At 41.5% G+C, this 27,526-nt stretch overlaps 1 protein-coding gene across 41 annotated transcripts in view; it reads right to left on the bottom strand.

Moving 5' to 3' along the window:
* The window catches only part of LOC121468114 (uncharacterized), a 299,333-nt gene that overhangs the window by 252,058 nt on the left and 19,749 nt on the right, over positions 1 to 27,526 (bottom strand). For 23 of the 41 annotated variants that reach the window (XR_012052925.1, XR_012052924.1, XR_012052918.1 and 20 more), the window contains exons 4-7: positions 19,922 to 20,055; positions 18,988 to 19,126; positions 17,229 to 17,330; positions 15,448 to 15,578 (exon numbers count right to left, since the gene is read on the bottom strand). The exons of 1 other annotated variant lie outside the window; for it this stretch is intronic. Coding sequence is in view for 4 of the 40 variants with exons in the window: in XM_072922143.1 (XP_072778244.1) it covers positions 19,922 to 20,055 (134 nt within the window). In the remaining 36 variants the exon portion in view is untranslated. Of the gene's footprint in view, positions 1 to 15,447; positions 15,579 to 17,031; positions 17,114 to 17,228; positions 19,154 to 19,921; positions 20,056 to 22,032; positions 22,101 to 22,433; positions 25,055 to 27,526 lie in introns of all 41 variants that reach the window. 17 more of the 41 variants (XR_012052937.1, XR_012052938.1, XR_012052936.1 and 14 more) reach the window with 7 other exon arrangements.

The raw sequence follows: 27,526 nt of genomic DNA, 5'->3' as shown, positions 1-27,526 counted from the left end.
TAATACTAGATGAACTTTGGTCTTTATAGACTCACTACAGCAGGGAAAGAGGGGTCCCTGAACATATTTTTCACACTGTACAGTCACAAACATAACTTGTTTACATTCTCCTGTGTCTTGATACATTGCTGAGTTTGGCCTTTTAGATATCTTGGGTTAATGTTTCCCCATCATCGCAGCAAACTTCCATTTAATAAAATAGCCAGTCTTATTTTACGAATTAAGAGACTCTGAAGCCCGAAGGCAAAGTTTTTCTTCTGGGTCCTTCACCATTTTTTCTTTTACTCAGGGAAGATATATTTAAAAACTGAAACTATGGATGCATTGGACTTCATTATATGGGCTTAACAGTTTGTAACCAAGAAATCTTACAGCGGTGTTCATGTCATAAAAAAACAATGGTCAGATAAAGTCATTAAAGATCAATTCATATACAATATGATAGGACACTCTTATTCATGTCAAGCCCCAGTTTTTTCTCCTTGTAATGTACACCTGGTTGCACACTGATACAACATGGTTCATGTGGGTGCATCCATCTATCTGTATGCTATTCACTAAAGGAGTGAAGTACTGATATATCTGTAAGAAGAGAACACATTGAAGTGCTGCAGAGATGTGAATGTGCCAGTCAGAGTCCAGTGAAAGTTTATGAAAAATACCCTCTTGAGAGTACTCATATTTCTGATCACTATTAGTATTAAAATAGATAGCAGTGAAAGCCGATTGGCACTACAAAGCTGTCTAAAATAGGTAGGTACCTCTGTTTCACTGTAACAGAAATATCATTTCTGTCTAGTGGTTTGTTAAACCTTTTGGGTGACTAATTGACCTTTCATACTTTTTTAGGTTGCAAATGCAAGACGTGACCAAGGGTGTGTATTCTATTGCATTCTGTTAGAGCTGGGGCAGATATCTTCTGTTAACTGGGCCACCTGTTAAAATCAGGTGGCCCAGTTTTCTTTGTCTCTTCCATGACCAATCCTCCTTCTGAGGAGATATCTTCTGTTAATGGGCCACTGTGTCTCGCTGCATGACTGATAAAATTACATCATCCCACTGGGAGATGTTCTGCCCAGGGGGAGGAGCAAATCATTCCTACCTAGGTATAATCTGAAATTGGAACACCACAGGCAGCCTTTTCCACTGGATTCCCACAGGAAGACCAGACCCATCTACACCACCACTGGACCTTCAGAGGAAAACTACAGCCTTCTACAGGATCACTGCTTCAACAGAACCACAGCTGTCAATGTAGGAGGACTGCAGCCACCATTAATGGGACTGCTACCAGCACCTGACCCATGGAACTCTGCCAGTGTTGTTTTGTGTTATTGCATTTTTATTTTTATTTTTCCTAATAAAGAACTGTTATTCCTACTCCCATATCTTTGCCTGAGACCCCTTCCTTAATTTCAAAGTTATAATAGTTTGGAGGGAGAAGGTTTAAATTTTCCATTTCAAGAGACACTCCTGCCTTCCTTAGCAGACACCTGTCTTTTCAAACCAAAACATATGCCCATGTTGCTCACAAGCAAGTTGGAAATGTCAATATAAGACAGCAGGAAAACAATAATGCAAAAATTCAACTGGAGGAATGGGTGTTGTGAAAGGATCACCTTTTCTGCAGGCATTGCTATTTTCCTGCTGTAGACTTCGGACTAACAGACGTGACTACATTGCCGTTCTCTAACGTTTGCGTGATGTTTGTTATCTTAAAGCTGTAAGAATACTTCAAGAATATTACACTTTTTTGGTGGAGAATCACTGCACATCTCTGAAGTTAAGAGTTAATATAACCTCCAAAACATCAGATTAAATGCTGCAGTGAAGCTTTGTCATGTTCTTGTTTGGGTAGTTAACTGTTATGGGCTTGATCTGTAAAATGTCTTCCCACACCAGAAAAACAGCCACTGGCATAACGTGACTGTCTTTGCACAGACTAGATTGCAAGATTGGAGACTTAAGGTGGTTTTAAAACAAGGCCAGAATGTGGTTTTATGTGAGACCCTACTCAGCCCAGTTGAAACCAATGGGGCTGTGGGATGGGAAAAAAATAACTCATAAATGAGAATGAAGAATTTCCAGTTTGATCTTTCAATTCTACATAATCTGTGTATTCATATGTTGAAAATGGGATATAATTTTATATTTTATAGTTTGAATCATATAGAATCAGCATAATTTATGCTGTTAAGTAGCCAGAATGCTTTTTACAAGGAGAAAGTGTATATAAAGACATCTATATATGTATGTGTGCAACGAACAGTCCAAATTTACTAAGAATAACTTACTGGAGAGGAACTCTAGCTTTAACTTTTTACACCAGTTTGCAGGACTCCAGAGGACAACTTTTTGTCCTCTTGTGTCATTACGGATTTTAAGAGGGATTTTAAAATTAATTTTAGTTCTTTTCCTATTTTCAAGTAAACCCAAAATGGAAGTTTGCTGCGATGATGGGGAAGCATTAACCCAAGATATCTAAAAGGCCAAACTCAGCAATGTATCAAGACACAGGAGCATGTAAACGAGTTATGTTTGTGACTGTACAGTGTGAAAAATATGTTCAGGGACCCCTCTTTTCCTGCTGTAGTGAGTCTATAAAGACCAAAGTTCATCTAGTATTATATCTAACCTAGGATATCAAGGATGGTAAAAAGAGCTTTTTCAAATACATAAATAACAAAAGGAAAACAAAGGATAGCATGGACCCATTAGTAAATGGAGGGCGCTCTGGTAACAGAGGACACAGAGAAGGTATAGTTATTGAATGTTTTCTTTACATCAGTCTTCACCAATAACATCAGCCCTCAGGGATCTCTAAGCCAGGAGACCAGGGTGTATGAATGTCAGGAGGAAGGCCTTCCTTCACTGAGGGAGGATTGTGTCAGAGAGCACCTGAATAAATTTCACATCCACAAGTCCACAGGCCGTGTCAGGATGCATCCATGCGTGCTGACAGAGCTAGCAGACATCATAAATAGGCCTCTCATGATCATCTTTGAGAGGTCATAGAGAGCAGGAGAGGTGCCTGAGGACTGGAAGTAAACAAATAGCGCTCCAGTCTTGAAAATGAACAAGAAAGAGAGCAAAGGGAGCTACCATCCAGTCAGCTTCACCTTGATCCCTGGAAAGAAGATGGAGCGCTTTATTCTGGAGGCCATGTCTACCAACATGGAATACATAAATGTGATCATGAGTAGTCAGCAAGGATTCACTAAAGGTAAATCATGCTTGACCAACCTGATTGCCTACTACAATTAAAGAATTACCCCAACAGATGAGGAGAGTGAAGTGGATATTTTCTGCCCTGTCTTTTATAAGGCTGTCTCTCCCAAAATCCTCATTAGAAAACTCAAGAAGTATAGGGTGGATGAATGAACACTTAAGCTGGGTAGAGAACTGGCTGAGTCCAGATTCCAGAGTTGCATTCCTGAGTCAGATTCCAGAACGCTGTGACAGCTGGAGGCCTGTCACTACAGGTGTTCCCCAGGGTTCTCTACTGGGTTCAGTGCTGTTTAACTTGTCAATGATTTGGATGAAGGGGCAAATGCCTCCCCAGTAAGTTTGTAGATGATACTAAGCTGAGGGGAGTGGCCAATGCCTCAAAGCGTTGTGCAGACCTTCAGAAAGACCTTCACAGACTGGGCAGATAGGCAAAGAGCTTTTTGAAATGCAAAAAGGGTAAATGCATTTACCTGCTTCTGAGGACGGATAACCCCAGGCACCAGCGCAGGCTGACCTGCTGGAAGCAGCTCTGAGGAGAAGAATCCGAGGATCCTTTCAGAGAGCTGTATGTGAACCAGCAGTGTGCCCTTGTGGCCAAGAAGGCCAAAGGAATGCTGGACTGTATTAGGAGGAGCATTGCCAGTAGGTTGAGGGGGGTGATCCTTCTCCTCTGTTTAGCCCTGGTGCCACTCCATTTGGAGTACTGTGAGCAGTTCTGGGCCTCTGAGTACAAGAGAGGTATGGAGCTGCTGGAGCAGGTCCAGCAGAGAGCTACTAAGTTGGTCAGAGGTCTGGAGGTGTTCTCATATGACAAAAGACTGGTGGAGCTGGGCCTTGAGAAGAGGCAGCTGAGAAAGGACATCATAGATGTGTATAGATTTCTAAAGTAAGGGTGCAAACCAATAAAACAAGAGGCAATAGACAGAAACTGATGTACACAAAGTTCCACCTAAACATGTGGAAGAATTTCTTTGCTATGCAGGTGACAACACACTGCAACAGATTGTCCAGAGAGGACATGGAGTCCCCCTCACTGGAGATGTTCCACAACCATCTAGACACAATCCTGTGCCATTTTTTCCAGGAGGACCTTGCTTGAGTAGGGAGATTGGATGAGTTGCTCTGCTGTGGTCTCTTCCAACCCATTGTGATTCTGTGGGTAGGAAAAGTTGAATCAGGGAACTAGCTTGGGTTGTAGCAAAGATGTAGTGTGATGTTGTGTTTATCTAGGTCAGTGCGTGAAATGTGAGCCTTTCCAGGCTTTTTATCGCCACACCCATGATTAAAATCTTGCCCACCTGGTACTAAGAGAAAGGTGTGCCTGTTCTGCAGGCAGCTGCCAATCTTTCAGGTAGCTAGCTTCAGGTGGAGAGAGGATGCATCCCCATTTTCAATATGTGGATGAAAGATCATAAAACTGGAATGAAAACCAATAATTTTCTCTGTGTTTATATTGTAGATTCCCACTCTATGTCTGCATATACTGCAGAAGTGATAACCCTAATGTTTGTTTCTCAGTGCTATAGAAAGTATGTCTTTGAGTGTCTTGGATTTGCTTTTGAGGATCTATTCATTGCCCATGTATTTAAGGTGTATATGTGTAGATATATATAAATAAGAACCAATGTGCATTCATCAATGAGACATAAATCTCACTCTACACAGCCTCTGGAAAACATCGGCAAATTTCTAATTAAACTCTTGCATCCAACCAAGTCTAGAGACAAGATCTTTTATAGTAGTGAAAAAACAGCAGATGGAAATGTATGGCAGAGCTATATCCTAACAAATGAAAATGTCCTAAGAGCCTGAATCCAAAGTATATGCACCAGCAATTACATTAGTACAATCAAAAGCGGGCATGATGAGGAAAGTATTCATAGTTTTTCAAGACTATCTCTTCCAACACTTTGCCAGCATGTTGTCGACACATATCTCTGTGCATTATATTATTATATGTATCTAATATTTGTCATTGGAGGGTCTGCACAAATTATCTTGGCAAGAAAGATTAAAAAAAGTCAACACTAGCTCAAGAAATAATAGTGATCCCAAATTATTATTTAAGGTCTTCACAAAGCAAATGGCAAAGTAAGGAAGCAGAATACAATATTTCTGATTCAATGGTAGAATGTGAATATATGTAAATTGTACATTATTAATGCAGGGTCTTGTGATCCTTCTGTGTTTGTCTTTCGAGTCATGGGATGAGAGGGTGATCACCATTATGAAATTAATAGTCACTGTGGTATCAGATAGAGCTGGAATTTGTCATACATGTCAATCAGTGTGAATAGCATAGTCTTATAACCATAATAAGAAAGGAACATTATTTTCTTATTGGGTAAAATTATATACAAATAAGAATAAGGCAAGACCACTCAGTTCTTAGGATGTATTTAAATATAATTTGATGCTTCATATAACTTATTATCTTAAAAATTTTTGTTGTCTTTTTGTCCATTCAATTTTTCGAAAGCTAAATTTAAAAAAAAATAATTGGACATTTGTGAGTTGCTTGCAACTCTCTCTAAATATTCAGTGAGTTACTAGTGGTAATTTATTACCCTAGAAAGTCAGTATTCAGGAACTCAATACTTTGTGATATGTAGCCTTATTTGTAGGTTGTTCTGATAGAGGAGTACTTTCCATAATGCACAACACACAAACAAGCCCTAGCACAACTTATTTTAGGTCAATACTTTAATGCCTTTTTACTGATATCAAATTTGAGCTAAGACAAAATCTGCTAGTATAGGGAAAGGTTGTAATGGTTTAATCTAGAAAAATATTTTTGCTTGCTTAAGATACAGTTCTTTCAAAATACATTAATGATATAGTCCCATTCCCTCCCCCACACCCTGTGGTAGATAGGGACAGGCGGAGCGGAAGATCACGGGATGTCACGGAAAGATAGACCCCTCCCCCCCTCTCTCTTCCCCACTTATCTAGTAACCCCAGGAGTCCCAGAAGAATGTAGCCACACCTGCTCTGGTAAATTTCCACTACCCACTATCCCTGAGACCCCCAGCCCCCCTCTGACGTAGCAAAGACCCCTAAAAGCTATTTAAACCCACGAGATAGGATAATAAACGCTTTTCAACCGTCTGCCATATTGGTGTCTGCATCTGTTGATTAGCCCGAGTGGCTTGGGCGAGACCAGGCCGCCGCGCTGCCACCTGAACCAGGTCCCTGGTTGTCTTTCATAAAGGCAACATATCTGGTGCTGAAACCCGGGAGAAAAGAAAAAAAAAAAAAAAAAAGGGGAAAAATTTGCCCGGCGGTCGGGATTCACCTGGACAGAAGCAGCGGCCGGGACGGTCGGACCGTATCTAGGCGCAAGGGGAGACGTCCCCGGACCCGCGAGCGTCATAGGCAGTGTCGCATGGGTCGTAAGTATGAAGCAATGGAATATCGCGTTTAAGCTCAGGGATTTTTATCTTGCTATAGCAAGGCTGCCTGAACTTGGAGCAACCGAATGCTCAGTGGATGCCATGCATCCGGGGATATGGGAACAGTGTACAGCCACGCTAGCCGGGGAGGAGAAATCCCCAGACAGTGGCAAGAGCTTTACGGCACGGGGCAAGGTAAAAGAAACCCCGCGCAAAGCAATAGAAAGGCAAGAGACGCAGAATACAGCGCGTACGTGTTTATTAGTTAAACCCGAGCTTGGGACGGGGGCGAAAGCGCGGACCGTCCCTGAGGAGAGTCCACCCGGGAGCGAAGACCCGGGAGGGCTCAGCGCGGCACCCCCTTCCCCGGATCAGAGCGCAGCCCGGCCCCGCCGCAGAGCTGAGCCCAGCCCAGCCCGGCAGAGGCAGCGCAGCCCCCGGAGCGGCGCGTTTCGAGCGGCGCAGCCCCGATCCCGCCAGGGCGCGCTCCGAGCGGCGCGACTCTGCTCCCGCCGGAACCCAAACCCGCCCGCGGCTCCGCGCCGCTTCCCCGCCGGCGCGCCGAGCGGAGCGGCACCAAGCCCCGCCGCAGAAGCCCCCCGGGACACCCCCGCCGCGGAAAACCCCCGGGGAACCCCCGCCGCAAAAAAGCCCCGAGAAACTGCGGCTTGCCGATACGTCCCGCCGCCGCCGGTCAAAAGTCCGTTGCCGGAAGCGCAGCCGCGCGCGGAGCGCTTTTGGCGGGGGCTGGCAGGGGAAGCCCGAAACGCAGAAGCCGCGGCCCGAGAAAGCACAGCCACGTGGCCACGCCGCCGCCTTCAAAATGGCGCCGGGGGCCGTAGAGGGGGGCGGGGCCCGGGCGGTCCCGGCGCGAAAACTCGGACACCGCGCGATTTCAGGGGCGCGCGCGCGCGGGAGAAAGGGGCGGAGAGCGTCTCGGGGCACAGAGCCAATCGGCAGCCGCGCCGGGAGCCGCCACCATATAAGGGAAAAACCACCCCCCGCGGGGGGCGCGGCGAGCCAGGGGGGCGGGAGCGGCGCCACCCCCGCAGGGTGGAGCGAGCTCGGAGCCGAACAAAACGGCGCGGAGCCCCGGAAGTGCCCTGGCATTTGACTTCCGCCGCGGAGCCTGGCAACAACTCTGCCGGCCCCGAGGAGCCGGCGGAGGCCGACCGGAACCCCAAAACAAAAGATACGGAGCCAGCACAGTTTAAAACAAAACCAAATAGAGTTCTAAGCCGCACCGAAAAGCGGTCACAATACCCCTTGGAACTGCGAGAAAAAAGGGAGTCTCGCCAAGGAATACAGGTCCCAGCCCCGGACACACGGGGGTGGGGGGAGGGGGGGGTGGCGCGCGCGGGCGAACCCAGCCTCCTCCCACCGCAAGCGGCACCCGTGCCGCAGAGTCAGCAGGGAATGCCCCGATACGGGACCCCGGGGTAGCCCTGGCCATGAAAGTGGGGAAAAAGCCCCCGGGGATGTAGGGGACGTGCTGCCTCTGTGGCAGTCAGAACCCCCACGTGGTGAAACTATGAAAGCCACTGCTGCACACCACTGCTACCAACCGAACCTGACCCTCAAAACAAAACTAATGAGAAGCTATGAGTTCTGTTTGCAGAGCACGCTTGTGAACCATCCCAGTGACACACACACCCCTGCTCCAGAAAGAGATGACAGACCACCAAACTGCCAGACAACACCTGAGAATCCCACGGTGGTGAGATCCAAACATGCACAGTGTCTTTCTTCATGCAATTTTGCTGTTTAGAAACTTGTGGCCAGGAAAACAAGCTGGCCCAAGCCGCTACCCTCATCAGCTATTTAGGTGGGTCATACAGCATCTATCAAGTAACAAAGTGCTCAAAAAAGTCACCATAATAAATACCCCATCCTTCGTGTTCCACATAGCCAGCCTGTTTAGAAGCTATTTTACTAACCCTAAATGAAACCAAATCAAACCTGACTAACCCCTATTAGTTTTACTATGATATTAAACCCCCTTTTCTACGAAAGCAATGCTTTAGATACCCCCTTCAGTTACTCCACAGCCAATATCCCCCACCAGTGCAAGTGAGACACTCCCCACAAAAGACCAATAAGTAAATAGTCCCATCCACATTTGAGATGTAAGTTTGCAAAAACCCAGAGTAAATCCTTATATGTTCCTTGCCAAGTTTAATAACTCTATCAATTTCTGTGTCCAAGTTCCGATTGTTTCTAAGGTCCTACATCACTCAGACGAAGAAATATACCATCTTCTCGAAGAACCTGACAGACTCCACAAAAGGGAAATCATCACAGGTATAACTATCGCAATGCTGCTCGGCTTGGGAGCAGCTGGCACAGCCACAGGCGTCTCAGCCATCGCAACCCAGCAACACGGACTCTCCCAGCTGCAAATGACCATCGACGAAGACCTGCAGAGGATCGAGAAATCCATCTCCTATCTAGAGAAATCAGTCTCTTCGCTTTCAGAAGTAGTTTTACAAAATAGGCGGGGACTTGACCTTTTGTTTATGCAGCAGGGGGGATTGTGTGCAGCGTTGAAGGAGGAATGCTGCTTTTATGCAGATCATACGGGAGTCGTTAAAGACTCCATGGCAGAGCTCCGAGATAGACTGGCTCAGAGAAAGAGAGACAGGGAGACCCAGCAGAGCTGGTTTGAATCCTGGTTCAATCAATCACCTTGGCTCACCACTTTAATTTCTGCCCTGGTAGGTCCACTGGCAATACTGCTTTTGGCTATTACCATAGGACCATGCCTGCTGAACAAACTAGTCTTGCTTGTTCAAGCCCGTCTGGAAAGGGCAAACATTCTGTTCATAGGCCACCAACAAATGCTGTAAACCAAAAAACTGCAAACACAGTCAGTAGCTAAAGCCTTCAGCACCTGCCTTGAAAAATCTACCCTGATCTACTAAACCACCCTTTCCTTAACAAGTTACAAGTCTGTACCTCACTCCAGTGCCTCTACCTACAACTACCTCATTTTGTATGTGATAAGGAGGGGGGAGATGTGGTAGATAGGGACAGGCGGAGCGGAAGATCACGGGATGTCACGGAAAGATAGACCCCTCCCCCCCCTCTCTTCCCCACTTATCTAGTAACCCCAGGAGTCCCAGAAGAATGTAGCCACACCTGCTCTGGTAAATTTCCACTACCCACTATCCCTGAGACCCCCAGCCCCCCTCTGACGTAGCAAAGACCCATAAAAGCTATTTAAACCCACGAGATAGGATAATAAACGCTTTTCAACCGTCTGCCATATTGGTGTCTGCGTCTGTTGATTAGCCCGAGTGGCTTGGGCGAGACCAGGCCGCCGTGCTGCCACCTGAACCAGGTCCCTGGTTGTCTTTCATAAAGGCAACACACCCCCTTCAAAAAGACAAATTATAGAGTCAATTAATCAAAGCAGAAGTTGTAATCACTGACATATTTTTCTGTCAGCCTTGTTGATGTCAACAGATGTGTAGAATGCAAACCACCAGCTGAGCCTCAGGGCAGGTTAAAGAGGAGAAGTTTATTCTAAATTCTGTATGGTGTATGGTGCTGGTTGGTGAAGTGATCAACTGGTCTTTGTGATTGCATCACACAATAGACTTTCAGGTAAAGGCTAACCTTTCTTGTAAGAAAAGCATTGTTTTGGCAACACAGCTTGAGTATTTATTTGCCTTTCCATAAGCTTTTTGGTAGCATGTTGATATGAGGCATTTATGGCTTTAGAAGCTTGAGACAAAGGACGTGATGCCCAATGACGAAATTTACAAATTTTACTTTACTTTCCTTCCCAGCTTGCATCAAATCAAATTTGCACTTGTCACTATCAGGGTCACAATTTTGCCATAATTGACCATTGCAGTGTTGTATAACTTGATGTGTAGAAATAGTCAGGTTTTCACTCCATAATGCATATGCATGTGGCAAAAGTAAACTTGAACATACATTATTAACCTTTGACCACAAGCTAGACGCACAAAAGAACCTAGAAGGAATCCTAGTGAGTATAGTATCTTTTGAGACAAATATTAGTATATCAAGTCCAGCCTAATACCTCTCCTTAGAGTTCTTAGTACTCCAGCCTAATTCTTTGACAGTAAATTTTTAAGGCTTTTCAGAAACACAGGATGAAGCTGCTATCTGCAGCCTAGACCTTGTGCTGTCTTTCTCAGCCACTGTCATACATGAAATTATATCACAGCCTTTTGAAACTTCATGTCTTTTGAGAAATGCATAGCTACTACCAGGTACTACTGAAATTTTAGCACTGGAGACATCTAATCAGTTGTGTACACTTATACGTTTTATAAAATATTATAAGACTTTCTTTTTATTTTGTAGGAACTTCAGTTTTTTACTGTTCATTGAAATATCTAGGTGTAAAAGATGTTTGGGATTCAACTCATGCAAATTTCACTGTCTAAAATGTAGTTTCTGTCATCTAGAAATATTTATTTACCTTCATGGATATTAAGGGTTGGGAAATAAAGAGCAGTACAGCAGAGCTGGTGTCTTCATTTCAGTTTGGATAACCAACAAATTCCTTATTCTTTAAAAGAGATTCTCATGCTGGGCAGGACAATTGCAGTGTGTTGTACGTGTCTTGCTTTCTCTCCTTTTTTTTAACTGTTAACCTTTTTCAAAGTTTGCAGCTGTAAACAGTTTAGAACTGGACGGCAGTTTGAGAAATACAAGGCAAGGGATAGCCTAATTTCTATGCTTGTTCTGCCTCATGTAGGAAATCGGGCTTCAAGGGTCACCATGAAGCACAGATCTTTTTTGAGCTTTCATCCTTGTGTGAGAAAGTGATATTAAGTCTGGCATATAGGTCCACATCCTAATTATGTGATCAGTATGGGAAGAGGACTACTGCTTTGTTGCTGTATTCTCTCATTATCTTCAGAACCACTTTGGAAATCAAAGTGACCAAGTTTCATCTGTTATTCAAGGTTTCTTTATTCCAGGCATTTCTGTCTGCTTGGATAAATCAAAAAAGTTGTTGCTGCCACATTGGAGCCACACCTTAGGCTCTATAGCTCCGATATCAAGATTGAAAAAAAAATTCACTTTTTCCAGGCAGAAATTTTAAGTCATTCATTTAAAAAGCTGTCTGCTACAAAGTACTCAGTTTAAGATGTCTTCCATAATTTTTGCTTGTGAATGTCTCAGAAGCAGAACCAGATTTTCAGAAAAAGTCTAGAGGGATAAAAAATAAATAAAGTAACCTACTTTTAAAGCATCTTGGGCAATCCTTAGCCCTGCCATGATGCCTGCCTCTGTTCTGCAGCAATTCAGATCTATACATATCTCACTCAAGCTGACATCCAAGCCCATCTTTACCAAAATGTTCGGTATTGTCTTCTGCACTGATGGAGTTTTATTAGTGACTCAGACATTAGGGTTGATCCTCTGATGTTTTGGGTGAATGTCTAAAATAACAAAACCTGGCATCGGTATTTCTCTTATGAAAAACCTGGCATTGGTATTTCTAAGCCATCCCACCCAGATTTGTTTTTCTCTTACTTTCTGTCCCAGCTCAAAAAAAAATATACTCTCAGAGAAATTAAACATGTCCAGGACAAAGACAGATATGACACTGTCATAGTTTGACGCTGGCACAATGCCAGCGCCCCATGAAAATACAACTTACCAATCAAATGCTGTGAAATGTGATCAAGAACAGAGCAAAGCAGGCCAAACTTAATAACAAAGGAAAAAGCTTTATTACACTACTACTACTACTACTACTATAAAAGGAAAATAAAGGAAAGAATAAAAACACACAAAATTCGAAATGAAAACCTTCCAAAACATTTCTCCTCCCTCTACCCAACTCCACCAAACCCCAGCGAGACCCATTTGGATCCTTAATCAAGTTTTCACCCTTCAATATAATCAATACTGAGTCCATCGGGGAAGAGAGGAGTCCCCCTTGCAACCATAGACCCCCAGGAAACACAACCGCCACCTCTTGTGTTTCCAATGTCACACGTGGCACCGCCCAGACACACCGGCCAGTGTGACACTCTCCTCTCCATGTCACAGTGCTCTCACCACTGTGCATGGACAGAGACTGCTTATAGGGCCCCTTTAAGGATGCTTTGCCAAGGACCACCAGGAACAACAGTCCAGTATCACAATTCGGGACTAGAGTCCCCCCCATTTTCCCCTGGGGCCGAGGGTCCAAAAGACAGAGATCGCCTTCTCTTCTTCCTGAAGATGGAGGGCATCCTCACACCCTCCTCAGCTCTCTCTCTGTCCACTCCAAAACTGGTAGTTGCTGCAGAAGGTCTCTTGGCTCACCAATGCATCCCCCTAAAATGCAGTCCCTCTTGAAAGAAAGAGTGGTTCAGTCTATGGTAAACAAGCAAAGTCCAGCCAAAAAGCCACTCTATCATCTGCCCCCAACCTTCTTCTCTAAACATCTGAGGTTTCAAGCTGTCTCTCTTTTCTTCAAATTCAGGAGGAGTAATATTTCATAAAGCCTTCATTTCTCAGGAAGGGTTAAAAGTCCCAACTCCCAAGGATGGCTCGCTGCCCAGGCTCCAGCTCCCACGGCCCGGCTGGGCACCTTGCAGCCCCTCCGCTCTTCTCCTTCCCTGCGGCGAACTGCCGATAAAACCACCGCTGTCTCTTTTTTCTCTCTTGGGAGAGAGAGAGACTCTGGCGGGGGGGGACGGAGACATCCCAGATTTCTCCACCCTTCCATCTGCAGGAGCTGACCCAGCCGGTTCCGATCCTTTACCTCCTGGCCTACCTGTGCAGGCCGCATGGCTCCCCTCCCCCACCCAGCCCGGGCTGGGGGGGGGAGGTCCGTATCATGCGATGACCGGAACCAAAAAAGGACGAGTCCTCCTGGGAATTCCGCTTTTAACCCCTCTGTGTTCTCAGAGGCGTGTCCACCTTCAATTGGTCACCCCAAGTGTCAGTATCTAAACCTGACCCCTGACTGGATGAACCTCTTCCTTCTAAAAAAAAAATTCTCTTCCCGTGTCAAACCATGACAGACACATATAAAGACGATTATATGCTTGGGTCCAGAACTGCTCATGGACCCGTTCACAAGTGTTACGCTCATAGTAAAATTAACAAATTGTTTTGGTGGGGAAGTACTTGTTCCTACTGAGGCACAATTACCTGAAATGTTAGTACAGGAGACACCTAAATGGTTGTATACACTTATACATACATTAATGAAGGACGATAGATAAGAGCCAGGCTGAAAATCAGTGGCAGAGTTCAAATGATATATCTCACAGTAACACTGGCCACCTCCACCAGCAGGAGACAAGTAGGGAGACTCACTCCAGATGATTACCCAGGGTAAATCTCACTGCTTTGAGGGAAAGAAAGAAAAGGGTAAAGGTTCTTTATCCACAGTCCCACAGCTTTTCTTTCAGTGACAGCTGTGGGAAACTGTCATCAACTGTTCTATCAAAATTTACAAAGGCCTATATCCACAGCATAGAAATGTCTAACTGTATGTATGAGAAGCGCTCTCTTTCTCAATTCAGGCTTTATTTTAAATATTCAGCTAGGAAAATGCAAGGAAGGATTGAGCATAAGTAGCGAAAATATCATAAAACTGTAAAATATCAGGATGTTGTCCTGAAACTTTCTGACTTCCCCATTATGGTAAATTGTATCTACACGGGTTTGGGGTTTTTTTTCCTTTTTTTCTCAGATTATTCAGTTTAGCACTTCTATTGGCATTAACTTATACCATACAAACAAAAAGACAACTTGTGGGTAAACAGCAAAGCCTGTCTTTTCTCATACACTTGCAGAGATCTGCTTGAGATTTTGCTGCCTTTTTGTTGTGATGGCTTTTTGCTTTGCTGGTGTCAAACAAGGGACACCACAAATATTATTAACAAACATTTAAAGGAAAGGTTTGTTACAAACCAAAACCTTTAAAGCAAAGGTGGCTCATGGGTACACTATTGCTTATTGTATGAGAAGCTTGTTAATGCTTTTATTAAAGTAATAAAGTAAAGTTCAGGCCACAGGATGAGTGTGCACCTGTTTGTACAAAATGTCAGTATCTGTCTACAATAGCTTGTATTTCACACACTAGAAAACAGCATAAATGTAAGCTCAGTAACAAAAACTACAACTGAAAAAACTTAATTTTGGAAGTTATAGTAAAAAAGGGCAGTCCCATCTGGGAAGAAATGATGATGTCTGGCTCCAGATCAGAAGGCTGAAGGATAGCTTTATTAAAACTATACTATATTACATTAATATACTATTTAAAGAGAGACTATCCTATTCTACATACATACTTCTTACTTTTCTATCAACTAACTAACAAACTCGTGACTTCTCTGCTGAGAGTCCAAGTGCCGAGAGCTGGATCCGATTGGTCACTGAACCCAAACAACCTTCACCAGAATCCAATACAGTAATCACTTCAGGTAAGCAATCTCCATACCACACTCCACATGGAGAAAATAAAGGAGCAGAGATAAAGATTGTTTTCTCTGTGCTTCTCCTGACAGACAGAATTATGTCTCTCTGTCCAGAGAATGTGAATGCCACAAGAAGTAATCTGAGAATTTCAAACTTAGTTTCTTCCTTCACTTCATTCTACCCAACTCATCCACAGCACAACCCTGCTAACTCTAAGGGGATTGCACCAGAGGTGAAATCAACTTGCACACAGTTTTCCAAGGGCAGAAGCAACCAGAGCTGTGCTTGCCCCTGACAGAAGTAAGGCTGACACCAGCTCAGTGCACCAACACTCTCTGTATTCATCAGCAAAGATCCAAGCACTTTTTAAAGCTTTATTTGTGGGAAAGCGATCATTCTTCACAACAGCACTTCTTACCTACAAGGTTAAGCAGTAGGTGAGTTTCACTTCTTAGGTGAGTTGCTCAGTCTTCCAAAATGCTTTTTTGCTTTCTTTGACTTTGTTTCCCCCAGCTTCAGATTTGCTCAGTGAAATTAAGGGACAGAGATCTGAAATTGAGTAATTGCTTGTTAGGTCCTTGCTAACTCTTTCAAATGCTGTGCAGCTGCTGATGTGTGTTTGTGCTGGCACTGTGGAATGGAGTCTTAGGAATAAGGAATCTGATTTCAGAGAAACTAGACCCAGCTTCAAACACGAGTAACTCTCTCCAGCTGATAGAACTTTTACTGAAGGAAAACAATGATGAAGAAGCACACCGGCAATATCTTATATTACTCCTCTGCAATGCTTTTCAAAACTTTGTTCTCATTTATCCACTAATGCATTCTGTTTCTAAAATCTCCCTTTTAGTGATTTTACCTTTTCTGTTAGTTTAGGGGCATGATTGTAGATTTCAGTGTGAGACCATGTTACATCAAAGCACATTATATTCACTTTTATAGCAGGGGAGAGGAGGAGGCAGGATGAGGAGGAAAACCTCTTATAATTAAAAAAACCCTTGCTGTTCTGTCCAGAATGGGAAACCTATTTGAGATCTAATAGGAAAAAAAATTAATTAATATAGTTTAAAAGGTTATTATCCTCTAATTATGAGGTAGCCCATAGTTTTTTTCACTGATGCTATAGTATTTACATAATACAGTTAATCTAGTTTGACCATGTTTGGCCAAACAGCTAGTTGAAAGAAAACCTTAAGCCACTAAAATACATGCTCAAAAATTCAAGAAAAGACTGAAAATAGCAAAGTGCAAGAGGTTATAATGGAAACTTATGTGTTTCAGAATTTACTTTTTCAAACAAAGAAGAGGAAAAAAAGAAGTCCACCTTACATTCTACCTAATACCAGTTTCATGGTTTACTTTTAGAACACCAGGTCCAGATTCTGACAGCTGTAGATCTAGACATTCCTGTGTGAGAATTCCAGGACTGAACTAAATCAATATACATACACCAGTAATGTTGTTCCAATTTACACCAGCTAAAGGTCTCTATATGAACAGACCTCCCAATGCATGTTATTGGCACATTATAAGATTTCTGCCTTTCGTTTGAAGAATTTTCTTTTTTCTCTGAACTTTCCAAGCACAATTTCATGACACTAATAGGTTGGGAAGGTTTTGTGAAAGTTGTTCTTTGAGCAGGAATATATCATCACCAGCTTGTTTAGCTATTCTGAGTGTATGATGGATGAAATGTCAGAAATAATTCAACAGGCTACTGATGTCTAATTCCAGAGAACAAAAACCTGCATTTGAAATCCCTCTGCAGGTTTAATCTGCCCAAATGAATCCCTGTTGCAATATCTTTTGTTACTTTTACAAACAGTAATAAAGTAATGTGACAAATTAATAAAAAAAAACAAGAGTAAAGAGACCTTGGAATTATTAAATATAATTCACAACTGAATTTAGCTGATATATTTATATTGATAGAAAGAGCTTTCTTTAGTCTTGGACACTTAAAGCAGTGAATACCTTTGGACTGCAAAAACTTCAGTAGTACCTGGGGACACAAGAACACTCAGGAATCCAGTGTTTGATGCTCAGCTCCTTCTGGGGGATATAACTACGGTCTGACTGTTTCTCTGGAATTGACAATGTGAAATAGTGAGTCTGGTAGCAAGGCTAGACCTTTCTATATTTTCATAACAGTAAAACAATATATTCAGCAGCAAACAGAAAACCAGTTGGTCTTCTCACCTCTAGGGTCACATTAAGAGGACAGAAGGGCAGCCATCCTCAGGAATGGGAAAATTTAGATGGCTCAAGAGACCAGCAAAAAAGAGATAAGAGAGGAAAAGACTATATAAATTCAAATGAAATTCTGATTTGACATTTACTACAGACAGTAAATAATTATTTACTTAATATGATGCAAGAGTAAGTCTTCCTTTAACTTCTATGGCCTCCCAGACACTAAAACCAATTATAAAACCTTGACAGTTATTTTAAGATCTGCCTGTCTTATTAACTTCTAAATAATTAAGTTCAGGAAGAGGAAGAAGAAGACCCCAACCCTGAAATGTTCTCTGATTTTCCAAGCATCATTGTGCACCTAATAACAGAGTGCAGGGAAAAGGTTTATCCTCAGCCTGCATGAAATGACACACAGGGAATTTGATAGCTGTCCATATCTCCCACTGCATTATTGGTATTGGAAGCTATTCTGCAAAGACCTTTGTTGTCAGCTCACTCCTGTTGCAAGTAGGAGTACACCTATAATGGAAAATTATGTTTCCACTGTTGTGGATTTCCTCTTACAACATTTTATTCCTAGCTGTGTGGTCAGATTATGCTTCTCCCTTTATTTACCAGAGCTGAATTTTAGTTATAGGGTAAAAATGTTAATATAAGAAGTATAAGTATCACCCAAATTTGTAAAATCACTGTTCCAGCTAAGCAATAAAACAGCTGCTCCCCTGGAACAGAAATAATGCAGAGGAGTGTATTATAATTTAGCTAACTTCTTATATTGTTTGATTTTTTTTCTGTAAGGAAGATAAGTACAGACCCTGGATAAAAGGAGGAGTGCTTCACAAGGTCCTTGACTTAGACAGAGGTACATAGCATTCACTTGGTATTAAGACATAAACTATTCTTTAAAAGGGTTTGAGATAATATTCTACCTATTGTAGTTTATGGATATTTTCATTATGCATATACTTGTGTAAGCCTTTTTCAATCCTACTAATCTCTTGGCCTAAGTTACACCTAGTAGTAATTAGTTCAACAGGTCAATTGCAGTTTTTATTTGGGAAAAAAAAAAGAGAGAGAGAGAAGGAAAATAAAAACTTCCTTTGATTACATTTTTTTCTCCTTTCTACTTCATTATTTTATTGATTGGATAAACAAAGAACCTGTTTTACCTTCTCAGTACAATGTGTGTTCCATACATTTTTGCAAGGCACGGTTCGTGTCATGTGGGTCAGCAGAAAACGGTGAAACCATGTCATTGTGTCATCCCAAGGCTGTGTATGCGTACACAAGGCAGTCTTTAAATAAACAGAAATTATCCTGGGAGCAGAGAGTGCAACTGAAAGGATTCCCTGACCCCTAAAGCCATGAGCTCCCTTTCATCTTCACTCACTGGTTTGTTGGTGAATACTGAATCCTCCCGTTGACTAGAGCCTTTTCTCTAAAGGGCAGGAAACAAGGGTCTGAGCAGCTCAAGGCAGAAGGGGAAATGGGACCCACGTGTCTCCTCTTCCTCTGTGACAGCTCTGACAATAGGGTTATTGCACTACAAGAAGAGGGCAGGCACTATCACTTTCTGTCCTCTTCCCAAAATATTTTAACAGAAAACAATATTTCCCTTCTCAGTTTGATGAGAAGCAAACAAACAAAAAACAGCCTAAGAGATCCACACTCATGAGATTGTTTGTGCACTGAGTGAATAGATGCTTCTGTCTGCTGTTTTGAACAGGTTTGAAGGGCACGGTAGGAAATGTATACAGCTTACTCAGCATTGTGGATTGCATGCTGGAGCCACCTGCATGATATCAGCTTTGGATGCACTTCAGTCCAGGTCACCTTGGTGTCTTCAGAAGTCAGCAACCCAGAACCTGCCTCTCTTACACGGTGGTGGGTTGATCTCTCTCCTTCACCAGCAGAAAAAGGACTTTAGACTGTCAAACATTTTGAAGGTTAAAATAGAGTAAAATCCAACTATTCTGTAGTTTTCAAGGCAGTAGGGCCAACTGAAGCTTCAAAATCGGACTTAAGACCCTAGCAAGGAAATATAGACCTGACTTTCCATTCTTACATTATTGCTATGATGGGGGGGCCACCGACATAGTTTTTAACCTGAGCCTCTTCAGCTCATACTAGAGCCTCTGTTGTTAGCTTTGCCTAATAGCAATGCCCTTCAGCATGATGTTCATTTGTTTGGCATGTAGAGATCAGTTGTAACTATTTATAGTATTTCAAGACTTATTCAAGACTTACTTAGCAATAAGCTAAACCTTATGGCAAAGTTTCTTTGTATCAGTGGATGGAGAAATATTCCTTCTTTGCTGCTGAGGTCATCAGTCATGATAGTAATTTCACTAACATGAAAAAGTGACAGGAACTTCCCAAACCATATGAAAACACTGCCACATCAAGCATGACTTGGATGACACAAAGTAGTTTCCAAAACAGTGAGTTATTCCTCACAAGAATAGCTCTACAAATACCAAGAGAATTGAATTCAATTGAGTAGTTATTCAGCTTTGTTGAGTTTTGCTGAACTCCAATTCCCTTTTCTAATTTTAACTGTGCTTTTAGTTGGATTTACTGCATGTTTGAAAGAGTTTATAAGTCTGTGTCCTCTCCTGATGAGGAAGACCAAGACCGTACTACAGTATTATTCCATTTGGAGGAACTATGTTGTGATACCTGAGGAACAGGTTTACCTTTGTAAATGCTATTGATAACACAGTTGGGTAAGGCTGGAGGCTGCAGACTGCTCCTCTTTTTCAGTCCAAAGACATGTCGGTCTTGGTCTCGGGTCTGTGTAAACGATCTGTGAATCATGATCGCTCTTGCTCTGCTTGAAAAGCAAAATAGTTTTCTGTTCAGTGAAGGAGAATTTTAACAAATTCAGTATTTACACACTAAACATCTCAGTTACATATTTTTTTTAATGACCTTTTTCAACAAGGTGGAACCCCTTTTACAGTAATCACTATCAATAAGGCACACTATAAGAAAAGATAATAAAGGTTAGATAGTTTGTTCTCTACTTGCAGTGGGTTGTAAACTCTCACAGCTCCTAAGTCTTCAAAGTCCCTTGCAAATGTTGCACAGCTATCACTCTTCTCCCCACCTCATACAGGCACATCCCTTAAGGCTTTAACTACAACCAGGTGAAGTTTTAAGTGCCTCAAATGCCTTATTAGGCAAGCTAGGCCTAGAAGCCTGGCTACATGGACACTCACACCACAACCTGAATAAGTTCCTCCTGGGCTGGTAGCAGAAAATTATTCTCAAGCATCTCCCTTATGGGAAGGGAAGCACTATACTCTCTCAAGAGTAACCGGCACGTGTGACAGAGAGAAACAAACTTGTACAGCACTTGAATCCCTGAATCCCATCCTTGCACTCAGGTCATAATTATTTTATGAAATTATAAAAATATCACTGAAGATTTAGCTTGACATGCTTTGTTACTTTCTAATGGTCCATATTTGTGAATTACACCGTAAGTACTGCAATTATTACTTGTAAAGTTTACAAGGACATTATCTTTAATTTTGTCATAACTACCCACAAATCTCAACTAGCCTGGATTACATGATCTACTTCAGAATACTTTCTAATGGAACATGTGTGCCAGAGAGGAAAATGCTCCTATAGCAGCAGAGAGCAGTGGGGTTTTTGTGAAGAAGACCACGATTGCAAATTAATCTTGTGAGTACTCCTAATATAACATACAGATCCAGGAGAACAAATAAATCTCTTTTAGCTGATAAGCACTGCATTAAAGATCTTGACTCTGGCAGCTGTCAGTGCCCCTTTCTGCTGATAACCACAAAGGACCAAGCCAGGCAGGGAACATGTGGGCATCTTGAAGGAGGGATAACCACCTGCCCCTAGTTTCACATAGAGCAGCTGGGCTGTTCCAGTCATCCTTGGGAAGTGTTATATCTCTCCAAGGGATTGTTAATGAGGCATTTCAGATTCTTTAAGACCCACAAAGTCAAAATATGCTGTCCAGTTATCCCACTAAAGGCATAGCCTAGCTTGACCCAAAAACTGGAGTCAAATCCTTTCATGATCTGACCTTGATATATTTCATTTCTTTGCACTAAAAACTGAACTAGAAAGAAATGCAAATTTTTATGGCACTAAGCATTTCTTTCATATTTTTTTATATGTCTTACTACTCAATACAAGGACGACATATGCTGTTAGATGGGCCCATTAATTGCAATATCTCACCAGACCTTTAAAATGAAAGCTACTGCCTCTGGTGGTTTACGTGGAACAGAGATATATAACCTCCTAAAATATCTGTAGTAGCCCCAAGTTAAGAGCCAGTATTTTTTAAATCCTTTTAGTTATATTAATACTCCCTTTTTTTTCTGGAATGGAGTTTGCCAATATAATTTGCAATTATTACTTTGCATAATAAATTCATGATTTTGAGCTTCTGACTCTGAAAAGCAAATCACTCTGAATATATTATCCATGGGAAATGAATTTGTTTGTGCATTTCACCCAGATATATACACAAAATATTCCTTGTCCTGGGGTAGAAGAGAAAGGTGGGATAGATTTTTATAAAAGGAGGATTGAGACAATTTTTATAATAAAATCCTACCTAAGCAAAATTCTTGTAGCAACAAATCCCCTGGCAGAAGGCCTGTCAGTGGGCTGTGTCCAAGACCTTAGTCTGAACAGCAGCCAGGGACATTGCAGAACAAGCCCAGCATGGCTTATCAACTTTCCCCTCCAACTCCTCACCCCACTCAGCCAGCTTAAGACCTCGAGCCAGAGTGCTTCCCCAGCCTCTTACAAATACCTTGTTTACTCCTCTGGAATGCTTTGAAGAATGCATCTAGGCTGCCTAACCCCATCCAGACGCTTTTCCTGAAGGAAAGTAAAGAGCAAGGACAATTAACAGGAGCACCATGCTGCTACATTGTCAGTCCACACTTAATTCACTACCTACCATAAACACTGTCTTGAGTTTTAGTGTGTTAAAGCATGTGCATTCATTAGCTATGTGTGACATAACAATGGATGTGGACTTTTCCTGTTTGCCTCAGTCTCATGAGTTAATTCCAGTAGCTGTGCTTTCCTTTATTCTTCCCAAAGTTCAAAACTGTGCCGTCAGCTTCATGCAATTCTTTTCCTTGTTAGCTCAGTTCCCAGGCTGAAATTTTTTATCTGCTATAATTTTCATTTAGGCTAACAACTTACTTGTTGGGCTGCTCATTTGCATAAATAGCCATGAGGGTTTGCTGCGAATGTTAGCCAGGAGGCAGTTTCTTGATAGTGTTTTGCTGCTGCTGTTTCAGAAAAAGAATATTATAATAATTAGAAACAGTGAGCCAGTGTGCATGCTTTCGAGGTCAGATACAATTTCTTTCATGTTAACATGAAACCACATGATGAATTTTACGGTGTATTGATGTGTTCTGAGAGTAATATCCTGCACTGATTTGCAGGTCATGTTATTTCATTTACTTAACTACTATTGCACAAAGTGAAAATGGGTGAAGAATTTTACTTTTTATCTCTGTAAGTGTTTCTCAAGCAGCCTTAGAAACCCTCCCTATTTCTTTTATAATTCCATCAGTTATTAAATGTTCATATTTGGAGGCATAATCTGACTTGGTAAAATTATTCATGTGTCTTTTACTCCCATTGATACTTTTGGCAGGGCAAAGAGGCAGATCTGAGTACAACAATAAGATATCGAGCTGCACACAATGTTCATTTGCCTCTGTGCAGACCAATGACTGCATGTGAATATAGTATTCAGTAGTGCATGAGGAAATGTTTTTATTAGGCTTTTTTTATTCTTTTGCAAGGCACAAAGGACTATGGTAACTTTTTCTCTTTTTTTTTCTTAAGAAATAAGACTGCCGCTTCCATATGCGATATTAAAACTCTACTGCTCCCGTATCTTTCACTTATGTAGTCAATGCTGAGATCTCAGCCAAGGGCACAGCCTAGGCATTTGCATGTCAAGATGAAAATAATCCATTTTGATCCTCTATAGAAAAGGAGGAATAGAAGAAGAATAAAAATAGAGGAAGAAGCTCAGAAAACATTACCCATCTCTCTGTGCCATGGGAATAGCATACCAGAGAAGGGTGTGATACTTGCAGTGCTGCACTGTCTGAAATGCTGGGAACCACACAAAGAGGAATTCAAACACAACAGAAGTTATCCTGATGAAAACTGCATCTGTGCTGATCAGAAGAGAAAAAAAAAAAAAGATAAAAAAAGGACTACAGAAATAAAGGCTGACTTCTTCCCATCTAGTTGTAGCGCTTAAATGAGATATCTAAAATAGAGATGTTTTGACCATAGTTGTTCAGTGGAGAGAAAGAGGCCCAAGATATTGCATCAAATTAAAATTAAGATGGATTAAGCAGATACTAAAAATATTAAATTTTGTGTAGATTTGCAGCTAGGTATACACAGTTGTGCTTGGCCACCAGATCTGTGTTTTTAGACTATATATGTAGCTGACACAGATCTGGCTGGGCACTGTGATGCTCAAATCAAGCAGTGTGTGCCTATCTGCCATAATACCTCCTTTTATTCGGGAGACATATCAATTCATCAATTCAGAAAGCCTTTATGCAGTGGAAAGGACCACGGCCCTCACTGTAGTTCCGCAGAGGCACAGGCAGCCCGCTTGCATTGTGCATGTGTGGCAGGTTGGGCTTCTCCCAGGAGCTGCTTTGACAGTAGGCTGTGGAGCGCAGCACATGCCTTTTCTCCATCCCCACGCTCACCTGTCGATATAATTTTCCTATGGCTATGGAATAGCAAGAGTAACTTAATCTAAATACAGTAGATACTTTATTGCAGCCTTTGGCTGAACCAGCGTGAGAGGACAATACCATTTTGAACCCACATCTCTGAGCAAGTTTACCCAGGGCTCCCCTCAAGACTCAACACCCACTCTAGATTCTGCAGCCATTAACTGATGTTAGCTTAAAACTCCTTGTAAGTGATAGGCACAGGTTGTGAAGTTCAAACACATACAAAGATTAACTTACAGGAACCCAGAGAGTAAAGCTGCAAAAAGAAAAATACTGATCAGATAAGTAAACACTCTTTTTGTACTGTCCTACCTCTCCTCAGACCATCAGTCTTTAGAGATTATGCCATTCTATGCTTGCACATCTGCAAACAACAACAGTCACAATTTTAAACTTATTCTTTTGAGTATCTATAAAGTACAGCATAAAATGCTCCCACACAGCTTATTCCCACACAAACATTCAGCTTGCAATACAGTGTGCTGCTTCCACTTTCTCATATTCTGAGGAAATTAAAAGGCCCTTTGGATTGAAAAGCAAGAAAAATTAAGAAAAGTCCTGGAATTTTGAAAAGCAAGTAATATGAAACCGTGGAAAATCATGTGCAAGAAATTCATAGACTTAGGGAGAAATCTGTTACAGACTAAGTTTTATTTGGGTAGCAACACCGATGAACAGATATTGGGATTTATGTTTTTCATTATTTTTTGGTTGTAATCCTCATTTTAAATGTGCCCTTTATTTAATGCTAGAACCTTCAGATCCAGCATACCCAGTCTGTAAGACTGAAATGTGGGAGCCAGGAAAATAGTATACTCTCTGTCTCTCTTTTTTTGCCCTTGTTAATCCTCCTCAGGATTTCCTCCTATCAAACTTTCTTTTTTTTTCTCTTACGCGTCTCCAAAGCAGAACTGTTCGCATGCTCTTCTTCCTCAGCTCACCTAAGAGTTATCCAGGGCCCTTGTTAAGACTGAGATCTTCTCTGCAGCAAATTCCTTTTTAACTCTCCTGTATACTGGGTGGGAGGCAGAGATTCAAAATCTGCAAAAATAATATGTGATAAAATTTGCGGAAGGAATAAAATTAATGCATATGCCATGGCACTACCCTGTACTACTTCCCATCTGGGAGGAAAGAAATAGGCATTTCAGCTTAATAATATGCATAGTTTTCCCATTAGATTCCAGAGTCTCTTAATGTAGACACACATCATTTTTTGGATATCAACAAACCACTTGAAGTATTATTTATACTCAAGGCTAGAATGACTGCCATGAGAATAATTGTATAAAAGCTCGAATAGGAAAACAAAATTAACATTGCTGAATGGTATTCAGGCCTCAGTGATTTGGCAAACTTAGAAAAGTTCACATGTCAGTTAAATGACAGATATGAGCCATTGCAAAAAATATAGTGGTATTTCTTGAAAATATCTGATAGAGTAAAGGTTAATGTTATTAACATTCTGCTTGGTATGTAGTTGGTGTGAATGCAATATGTTCTTTTTTATTTCTGTTTTCAAATATCAATGATGATTTGATTTTTTTTTTTAGTAGTGTTTAAGGATGCACTGAGTTTGTTTGTTTGTTTGTAAAAATAATTAAAGCTGTTAATTAAAGTTTGAAAGAAAGAGGTACATATTAAATCCCAAATGACATAACTAAGCCTGCAATACTAATGTCTTCATTAGTCATTACAGTATTTTATTATTCTTGGTTAAATTCAGATTCATTTTGTACTTTTCTCTTTGGGGTTCAAGAGCTGATTTTTTGTAGTCAAGTCTTTCCCCAGCTTCATTGGGACATATGATGTTTTAGATTTCTCTTTATGCCCTGAATCAGTATAAAATTTCTGAAACATGCCAAAGAAGGAGGCAGCACATACTGAGTGTAAGGAACCTATGTGCAAGCAAGAGATATGTGATAGCCAACCTGATATTGGTCATATGAGTTAGCCTGTCCTTAACAGGCTGCCTGTGTCAATCTTTTAAACAAAGGCATATTGCCTCCATCATCCCTTACTGGTAATTTAAGTTCTGCATCTTGCTTTTCATTTGCTTTTCGGTCATTCTTCTCCCAAGTCTGTTTCATGAGTATTGGTTTCCTCTCACATCCCCAGAAGGAAACTGCAAAGGGTGCTGTAATTTTCATAAGTACAGATGATTCCAGAAGTTCCTCCAGCATGTGTGTGTCTCTGATAACTCGTTTACTCTCTGGTTAATGTTGAAGGGGGACAAGTAAAAAAATCTTGCCTGTTTTCCAGATAGGTTGGAGCTATGTTCAAGTGGAGAGTTGTGAACATCCCATATAAAGTCCTCTGAATGGTGAGAATCTGGGAGAGGGCCACCAAGAAGAACGTGGTAACCAGAAAAGTGCCATTTAATTCCCAACTAGTATTGCAGAGCAATAAGTAAAATAGCCTAGTAAAAATTCATGCTGTGCTGACAAATAGTTACAAACAAATGTCAGATCAGGAGAACAGTGGCCCACATATGAGATATTAAACAAAAGGCAACAAAGTCATCGCCAGTCCATGCACCACTTCAGACAGTGATCCCAACAGTGTGGCCCAGGCATGCTGGAGGTTGATCTGCTGTGCTTCTGCACATTAGTGGATGCAGAGCTGCCAGGTGTGGCAACTTTTGAGCAGACTTTTGTGTGTCCATTCTTGTTGCATACCTTTGCCTGACAATGAGCAACATGTATCCTGTTGGTAACTAGCAGGCATTTTTTACCTTTCATGTTTACCCACATGACATTAGACACCATTGCTAACCACTTTTGTGAAAGACAATACACATGGCCTAAAAGAAAGTGAATTTTCTATTCAAACCACTCATTCAGATTTTGATACCACTCCCCCACATCCTCCATTCTGACCATTCTCTTAATCCACTTGATTTCAAAACTATGTAGACTTTGATTTCAGTCATTTCTCACCCTTTAAATCTCATTTCTTATCCCCTAACTCAATTAACACAGCTTAGTTAAAATTGTTGCAAACATCTTTTTTGGTATTATCCTCTTAATCATAATTTTAAAATTAATGGAATATTTAATAATCTGTACTCATGATGTAATCAGAATTTTTTTAATCCTATGAAAGCTATTTAATAATATTCTAAACTACTCAGCATTTCATTAAGGTTATTAGAAGGCCAGAAATTAGATAGAAAGAAAGAAAGAAAGAAAGAAAGAAAGAAGAATAAAGAAGAAATCTGAAGTCTATAACCATTGTTTCTAGAATTAATCACCACATTAAGGCCTTCCAAAACTAAAGTGGTAATACATCTTTTCTCCCAAAAGGTTTTGCTTTAGAGATGTGCTTTTGTGTTTCAGAAGGGAAACAGAGGGGATTTAAGTCTTTGAAATTGTTTTACAAATAATGTTAACACACTGAATATCAGCCTATCCATTTACTGGAACTAAAATAAGCACACAAACATTGGGCTAACTTCCCTAAGAAACAGAAAAATCCTCTCCTCCCTGCAAAGCTGTGAGCTGTGGTGGTGGT

Source organism: Taeniopygia guttata, chromosome Z (assembly GCF_048771995.1).
Source record: "Taeniopygia guttata chromosome Z, bTaeGut7.mat, whole genome shotgun sequence".
Taxonomy (NCBI): Eukaryota; Metazoa; Chordata; class Aves; order Passeriformes; family Estrildidae; genus Taeniopygia; species Taeniopygia guttata.
This window is presented reverse-complemented; position numbering and strand designations above follow the sequence as displayed.